At 43.5% G+C, this 9,302-nt stretch overlaps 1 protein-coding gene across 1 annotated transcript; it reads right to left on the bottom strand.

Annotated features, from left to right (window-relative positions):
* On the bottom strand, positions 1-7,611 carry LOC133533903 (uncharacterized; the record flags this gene model as incomplete). The annotated part of the gene is made up of 4 exons (XM_061872985.1): positions 1-1,733; positions 3,041-3,200; positions 6,830-6,957; positions 7,428-7,611. Coding segments are annotated over 4 exons (545 nt in total), but the record flags the coding sequence as incomplete, so codon positions are not given.
* Between the last annotated feature and the right edge of the window lie 1,691 nt (positions 7,612-9,302).

Below are 9,302 nucleotides of genomic sequence, written 5' to 3'. Positions count from 1 at the left end.
TATGGCTCTTTAAAGTTTCGACATATGCACGGAAAGTACCGTAAAGATATTTTTGGCACTTTATCCATATCGATATTTTAAACCTTTACTGTTCTTGAAAAGGTTTGTATAATGTTAAATTCAATAGATATCGTGTCTCACCAGATTACCTCATTTGAGTCAATTGAGCATTTTATAGATTTTAAAGGAAACCAGGCCAAAATACTCTTTGCCTAACTGATATCAAAGAGAATTTGAAATAGAGGTGGATTGTCAAAGAAAACTTTGTAGCCACAGTAAATTTACTGCCATCTTTCGACACATGATTAAAACTTTTAGAACGCTATTTGACTTTGATCTTTATTCTTTCACTGATATGTGTTAAATTTGATAAATATCAAAAAGCGGCGCCATCTACTAGATTAAAGGCCAAAGGTATGGCGGCATCGTTTGGAGAGATGGCGCCACAACCTTTAGCCTTTACCCGGTAAGATGGCGCCACTATTTGACATTGAACAAATTGGAAACATATCAGTAAAAGAATAATGATCAAAGTCAAATGGCGTTCTAAAATTGATCATGTGTCGAAAGATGGCAGTAAATTTACTGTGGCTACAAAGTTTTCTTCGACAATCCACCTCTATTTCAAATTCTTTTTGGTATGACGCCGCTGGGATATAATACCATAGTCACGAAATACTATAGATTCAGACCATCATATTAGACGACCGGTCTGGCTTAGTGGTAGTGACCCTGGTAGTGGTTCAAATCCCGGTAAGGGCATTTGTCTGATGAACACAGATATTTGTTCCTGAGTCATGGGTGTTTTCTATGCATATAAGTATGTATTTATCTATATACGTATGTATATCGTAGCCTAGTACCCATAGTACAAGCTTTGCTTAGTTTGGGCCTAGGTCGATCTGTATAAAATCGTCCCCAAATATTTATATTTTTTAACTATTTGTGTCTATAGTTAAAAATAATTTGCCAAATAACCAATTTTTATTAGTTCATATTATTTTAAATACCTAAATAAATACTATATTTTCAAAACATCCCACCCGAAAACGGAATCGCTAACTATATCTGTTCTCTTTCGACACGTGGTCTCCTGATATGGTAGATAGAGACGGCATTACATTTCGAAATTCACACTTAATATTTTTTTTTATAATTTCTCTATCATTATTATCAACTTTTATATGTAACTAGTCACACAAAAATGGCAATAAATTAATAGAAAAAATGGATATTTATGTTTACAGAGGCTTCAAGTCCGTCCAAGCTAACTATGAAGACCTACCGCGAACCTGTTGCCTCTCTGTCGTACTTGTAAATTCGTACATAAGTGTGACAGGAAGGCAACATGTCAAACTTGGTTCGCGGTAAGCCCTCTGCAGCTGCACCCACTTTGACATGACAAATTGTGGATTAACACATTAAACGTCATATTTTTATACAAATTTGACACTTGCACACTTGACAGTTAGCTTGATCTGACTCTAGTCGATTTAAATGTCAAAAAATTTTCAGTAATAAAGTTGATAAAAATGCATTTTATCTAAAAAATATGTCTTTTATGAATTCTTTCATATCGATGCTTGCCGCAAAGGGCCAAAGAACTACGAAGTTGTAGCGCGTATATGTTAGAGTGAGACAGCGTTCGTTGGTGAGTACCTTAAGCCGGACTGTTGTCTCTTTCGCGCTTTCGGGGATCATCTGGAGTGATGTGAGTCATATTCATGTGGCGCCTGTAAAATAAATATTATATGACATTATTACACAAACTGACTAAGTCCCACAGTAAGCTAAATAAGGTTTGTGTTGAGGGTAACTTAAGACACCGATATATATACAGTTTTTTTTTCAGTTAATTTCAAGGGTGTATTCTTGAGCTTAAATTAAGTAACTTTCTCAAAGACACCGGCATTCTAATTAACTGCATTTCGGAGATAATCAATAATTTATTTTTATTTTATAAGGCCCTCACGAGCGTATACACTTGCCATAGAGCCTGTTTACACATTGATTAGTGTTCAGTACGAGTGTGTACATTTGCTCCTAAACGTAAATACTATCTCGGACGATTGATGTTCGAAATGACATTGATATGTTATAGTTTTCAATTGTTCGGTTGAATTAAATGTAATGCCCGTGTTACAACAACGCTATATGAAACATTTAATTACTTTTTATATAATTACATAAAAATTATTAAAAACTATTTTTTTTTCAATTATCTATGCCATTTAGTTTCCTTAAACGTACTTACCCATACCCCGGAGTTAACGGAATTCATTAAAAACACGGTATATATATATATTTATAAGTTTTTTCCGGCATAAACGGCCGTATCTTCTGTTAAGGGGCTCCCTGGCGCCAACGACCTTCGATCTGAATTCATTAGTTTTCTAATGTTATTTTGTACCTTATCATATTGACAGCAACGGCTATAAGCAATATAAGTATCCCATATTTAATTAAAAGTTCCGAGTTCGAGATATTTGGCATCAAAGTTGAACAATTTTAAAATATATATAAAAAAATAATTATTAATTTCTTTCAAAATCCGGCAGACCAGAATGCGGAGACTGCTTACCATCAGGCGGGCCGTATGCTTGTTTGCCACCGACGTAGTATTGAAGGACCGATAGCCAGCCGTTTGTCTTATAATTCAACGTGTAGTGCAAAAGTAGGAATATCGAGGGCTGCCCGAATATTTTAAATCAGTTGAATGCAATATACATCATGACATGGAGCTGATCTGATGATGCAGACAGGTGGCCATGGGAACTTTGTGATAAAACAACGCAAACTAATTGCGTTTGGGATTGTTAGAATTGTCTCGACGAGTACCTGTGGAAAGAAAAGTACAGTCAGCGATAAAAGCTTGTACAGTCGCTGTCATATATATCGCAGCGGCCACGGCCCTCATAAATATCTGAACACGCCTTTATTGTCAAGGCGTTAAATTGTTCAGCTGTTTTTGAGGACCTTGGCCTCTCCAATATATAATAATAACTTATATAGCCGCGAATTACTTATTGAGATGATGTACCTTAAACCTCTTTCGCCCCTAAAGCACAGACTGCACATGGTGCACGCTTTCAGCTCACTCTTCTCTTTATCTATGGCTGTGTCCGTCTTGTCTCTGGTTTCGCCCTTGTCTTTGGTGTTCCCCGGCTTGCGTTCCGGCGTTTTGATGCGCGGTTTGGCGTCTGAAATTATAAATATACAGTGTTTTTTAATTCCTTTTTAATTAATATAAAACTAAATGGCAGTAGTAATTTTCTTTTTTTTCATAAGTATTTTTTCCTTTTTTTTTATATAAAAAGTATAGCGATGTTGTAACACGGGCATTACATTTAATTCAACAAAATAATTAAAATCTGTGACATATCAATGTTATTTCGAACATCAATCGTCCAAGATAGTACTTGCGTTTAGTAGCAAATGTATACTCTCGTACTAAACACTAATCAATATGTAAACAGGCCCTAAGGCAAGTGTATACACTCTTAAGGGCCTTATAAAATAAAAATAAATTTAAAGAACTTAATTTAAGCTCAAGAATGCACCCTTGAAATTAACGAAAAAAAAAACATGGTGTATACAGGTTGTTCATTTAGTCACATTTAATAATTTACGTGGTGAATATATAGGGAGCGTGCATGAACTGTAGGAGGCAGCACAGGAGCCGTCAGATTTTTGGCGCGAGGCGTAAATGTGATGTTCATTGTTCCGATGTAGCCCACAAGATGGCAGAACCATGCACAAGAAAACACGTGACGTGTAAATGTACATGTTTATAGTTCCGATTCAGGCCACAAGATGGCAGACCTCCAACGCGCACGGTCCCTATAGGTCATATTAAGAAACTTTTACTATGGAATACTGAAATCGCGAAGAAAAAATTTACTCTCCCATAGACAATGTCAAGGTCAAACAGATCAAATGTATGAAGCGATTTCGGGGTTGGTCTCATAGTAAAAGTTGCTCAGTATGACCTATACATTCCCCCCATAAATTATTGCAGGTGACTAAAACACCCTGTAGCAGGGATCGGAACCGGTTTTTTGCAAAAACAACGAAATAACCATATATTTCGGTTTATTTTATACTCAAAATGTAGGACTCAGTTGTATTTTTTGATAACGACTTCGTATTATTAGATTGCCCGATTAGGAATGAAATAATTAACAAAGAACGAAAATATACCGTTTTCGTTCCCATACAAAAAATACCGGTTTCCGTTCCCTGCCCTGTAGAACTATGTATTATGAGTAGATAAAATTAGATTAATCAAAAATTATTTCGTTTATAAAGATATCAGTTTCTGAATGTGTTCCTTTTCACCAGAGAAACCTTTAGGCATGGAACGCCACATATATTTTAAAAGATATGCGTTTTTGAGGTAGTCCCTTTTTAATTTTCAGCGGGTTTTACTGAATTTCAGTTACAGCAGGCCCACCTTTAGTGATGATCACTATGTTGGGCACGACGCGCTCCCCCAGCATGCTCGCTGGACGCGTCCGAGTCTGGTTCAGCCGCCTCCTAGGGCACTCGGAACGGAACTCACCTTTAGTGATGATCACTATGTTGGGCACGACGCGCTCCCCCAGCATGCTCGCTGGACGCGTCCGAGTCTGGTTCAGCCGCCTCCTAGGGCACTCGGAACGGAACTCACCTTTAGTGATGATCACTATGTTGGGCACGACGCGCTCCCCCAGCATGCTCGCTGGACGCGTCCGAGTCTGGGTCAGCCGCCTCCTAGGGCACTCGGAACGGAACTCACCTTTAGTGATGATCACTATGTTGGGCACGACGCGCTCCCCCAGCATGCTCGCTGGACGCGTCCGAGTCTGGTTCAGCCGCCTCCTAGGGCACTCGGAACGGAACTCACCTTTAGTGATGATCACTATGTTGGGCACGACGCGCTCCCCCAGCATGCTCGCTGGACGCGTCCGAGTCTGGTTCAGCCGCCTCCTAGGGCACTCGGAACGGAACTCACCTTTAGTGATGATCACTATGTTGGGCACGACGCGCTCCCCCAGCATGCTCGCTGGACGCGTCCGAGTCTGGTTCAGCCGCCTCCTAGGGCACTCGGAACGGAACTCACCTTTAGTGATGATCACTATGTTGGGCACGACGCGCTCCCCCAGCATGCTCGCTGGACGCGTCCGAGTCTGGTTCAGCCGCCTCCTAGGGCACTCGGAACGGAACTCACCTTTAGTGATGATCACTATGTTGGGCACGACGCGCTCCCCCAGCATGCTCGCTGGACGCGTCCGAGTCTGGTTCAGCCGCCTCCTAGGGCACTCGGAACGGAACTCACCTTTAGTGATGATCACTATGTTGGGCACGACGCGCTCCCCCAGCATGCTCGCTGGACGCGTCCGAGTCTGGTTCAGCCGCCTCCTAGGGCACTCGGAACGGAACTCACCTTTAGTGATGATCACTATGTTGGGCACGACGCGCTCCCCCAGCATGCTCGTTGGACGCGTCCGAGTCTGGTTCAGCCGCCTCCTAGGGCACTCGGAACGGAACTCACCTTTAGTGATGATCACTATGTTGGGCACGACGCGCTCCCCCAGCATGCTCGCTGGACGCGTCCGAGTCTGGTTCAGCCGCCTTCTAGGGCACTCGGAACGGAACTCACCTTTAGTGATGATCACTATGTTGGGCACGACGCGCTCCCCCAGCATGCTCGCTGGACGCGTCCGAGTCTGGTTCAGCCGCCTCCTAGGGCACTCGGAACGGAACTCACCTTTAGTGATGATCACTATGTTGGGCACGACGCGCTCCCCCAGCATGCTCGCTGGACGCGTCCGAGTCTGGTTCAGCCGCCTCCTAGGGCACTCGGAACGGAACTCACCTTTAGTGATGATCACTATGTTGGGCACGACGCGCTCCCCCAGCATGCTCGCTGGACGCGTCCGAGTCTGGTTCAGCCGCCTCCTAGGGCACTCGGAACGGAACTCACCTTTAGTGATGATCACTATGTTGGGCACGACGCGCTCCCCCAGCATGCTCGCTGGACGCGTCCGAGTCTGGTTCAGCCGCCTCCTAGGGCACTCGGAACGGAACTCTCCTTTAGTGATGATCACTATGTTGGGCACGACGCGCTCCCCCAGCATGCTCGCTGGACGCGTCCGAGTCTGGTTCAGCCGCCTCCTAGGGCACTCGGAACGGAACTCACCTTTAGTGATGATCACTATGTTGGGCACGACGCGCTCCCCCAGCATGCTCGCTGGACGCGTCCGAGTCTGGTTCAGCCGCCTCCTAGGGCACTCGGAACGGAACTCACCTTTAGTGATGATCACTATGTTGGGCACGACGCGCTCCCCCAGCATGCTCGCTGGACGCGTCCGAGTCTGGTTCAGCCGCCTCCTAGGGCACTCGGAACGGAACTCACCTTTAGTGATGATCACTATGTTGGGCACGACGCGCTCCCCCAGCATGCTCGCTGGACGCGTCCGAGTCTGGTTCAGCCGCCTCCTAGGGCACTCGGAACGGAACTCACCTTTAGTGATGATCACTATGTTGGGCACGACGCGCTCCCCCAGCATGCTCGCTGGACGCGTCCGAGTCTGGTTCAGCCGCCTCCTAGGGCACTCGGAACGGAACTCACCTTTAGTGATGATCACTATGTTGGGCACGACGCGCTCCCCCAGCATGCTCGTTGGACGCGTCCGAGTCTGGTTCAGCCGCCTCCTAGGGCACTCGGAACGGAACTCACCTTTAGTGATGATCACTATGTTGGGCACGACGCGCTCCCCCAGCATGCTCGCTGGACGCGTCCGAGTCTGGTTCAGCCGCCTTCTAGGGCACTCGGAACGGAACTCACCTTTAGTGATGATCACTATGTTGGGCACGACGCGCTCCCCCAGCATGCGGCTGAGGGGCGCGGCGGAGTCGCTGGACGCGTCCGAGTCTGGTTCAGCCACTGGACGCTTCTTGACTCTCTTACGGAATCTGGGGACAACAAGCTTACATGACACACTGGGAATAAATAAATATTAAAATATTTTAGGACATTATTACACAAATTGACAAGTCTCGCAGTAAGCTCAATAAGGCTTGTGTTGTGGGTACTTAGACAACGATATATATAGTATATACTGGCCGGTTTGAGCTTGAGGAAATTGCCTCGCACGTACGTGCTCGCTCGCTCGCTCTGTGCGGACACGCCTATTGACAAAATGGAAAACTAGGTTTATAACCTCCTGCCTTCCTCAGCCCTTTTTTCAAAATTTGCAATACAAAATTAAAAGCTTTTTTTTTAAAGCAAAACCTATAAACTTGGAATATATTATGCTGAAACGATCGACATCAAAATCAAAGTGATTTGTTAAGATTTAGTTAGTAGAAACTGTTTTTTCCCGAAAAAGTACCGTTATTTTTTTACGATCGCAAAGCTATTCTTCCCTCTTAACAAAATGTACCTCTTCCTGGGCCGCCTGGAAGTAGCCGCTTTCTTCTTCTCCTCGTTGTTATTTATATTCACAACCGCCCTCGCTTGCGGCTCGGCCTCCAGCTCTGAACTGCTGGATATGCTGCTCTTGTCGCACGCGAACAAGTCAGTCTCGTTGCTCAGTTCGTTGCTATCGATTACGTCACTGTAAAAAACTACTTGCACTCATTCATTCCAATATTTATTTACGTCTTGGGATTTGGCGATTTTTAGGATCTCCTTTTCCTCTCTGTTGAGTTTCTGAGATTTGGCTCGAACTCATAAACGCCTCACGTAATAATGAACGTTCTCCCGTTACGCCAGAACGAGCCGCCTTGAGAGGAAATTGCGACCGAGGCACGTCTACACAGACCGAGCTAAGTACTTTGCGCGGCAAATTCCTCAAGAGGCAGGTCGTTCGTGGAATCGTGGACCTTTTTAAGGAGCGTCAATATACCAAAAGATATAGCAAGGCATCTTAAGATATATTTTAAGTACCATTTTACAGAGTCCCCACACGAAGCTATATCTAATATATATTTTGATATCTTACGGTATCTTCTAGTAGGCATCTTATGATACCTTGCGATACATTACGCTATATTTTATCTCTCATACAATGTAGGTGCTAGACAGACAGCGATATATATATTGGTATCGTTGGCGTGTGTGGTGCTTAGCTATACTATAAAATATCTGTCGGTATCTTACGGTATATTCAATTGTACGTCTGAATGTCTATCAAGTTTGACCAGTTTGACAGCACTGGCTCCCCTCGAATGCGGCTGACCCAATATATAAATATACCCCAATATATATTAATATATTCTATCGCTCCGTCCGTGACGGACTTTATTTAAAGTTGTAGAAATGTACAGTCAGCTGTAGAGATAGTTGATCTCTTGCATAGATAACTGACCCCCCCCCCCCTTGCCCAGAAATTTGTTTGCAGGGGGGTCAGTATCTCTGCAGCTGACTGACACACCACTTTTTTATTTTCTACCCAGAATCATGACCTCAAGAGAAAAGTATCCCTAAATTACGAATTTATATGTACATATATTTAAATAAATGACGAAAAGCTGGCGAAATAAAATATTTATTGTGACACTGAATTATTGTATGTTTTACAATAGCTCAAACTTTGTATATGGAATGTTATTTAATTTTTTTATGTTTTATTTACCATTATAATGTTATTATTATTATTCGAATTTTATATACACGAGACATATTATGTAGAAATGTTTTAATAGGTATTAGATATTTAGTTAAATTTAATATTGTGTGCCCTAACAGGGTGTCATGAACTGACTAAATTAATGTAACATCTTATTATGTAACTTCATGACTGCAATAAATAAATGATATGATATGATATGATATCCTGACATGCCTCTTCCGCTTCTTTCACTATCATAATATTCCTCCTCCTTCCTTCCTATGTCAGGATCGTAGCAAGTGGAAATCCTTGGTCTCTGCCTACCCCTCTAGGAAACAAGCGTGATTATATGTATGTATGTATCATAGACATTCACACCCGGCCGGGAATATCGACCCGACTATCATGAACAAGGGGACCGACCTTCCTAGGAAACTATGGTGTCGCTTAAACCGGTTAAGAACCGGGCACGGCCGATGCAACTTCTTCCGGCATAAGTGGGGTTGGAGAGACTCCGCGCTATGCGACTGCGGCATCGAGGACCAGACTATGGAGCACATCATCCAGCGGTGCCCACTCCGCGCATACTCGGGTAGCCCGGTTGATCTATTAGACTTGACGCCCGATGCTGTGCAATGGTTGCAAAACTTGGATGTTGCCTTAAATAATACTGTATATGTATAATTTTGCCTATGTGACTATATC

The sequence above is a fragment of the Cydia pomonella genome, unplaced genomic scaffold, assembly GCF_033807575.1.
Source record: "Cydia pomonella isolate Wapato2018A unplaced genomic scaffold, ilCydPomo1 PGA_scaffold_212, whole genome shotgun sequence".
Taxonomy (NCBI): Eukaryota; Metazoa; Arthropoda; class Insecta; order Lepidoptera; family Tortricidae; genus Cydia; species Cydia pomonella.
Note: the sequence above shows the minus strand (reverse complement) of the source record. Positions and strands in the feature narration are given on the sequence as shown.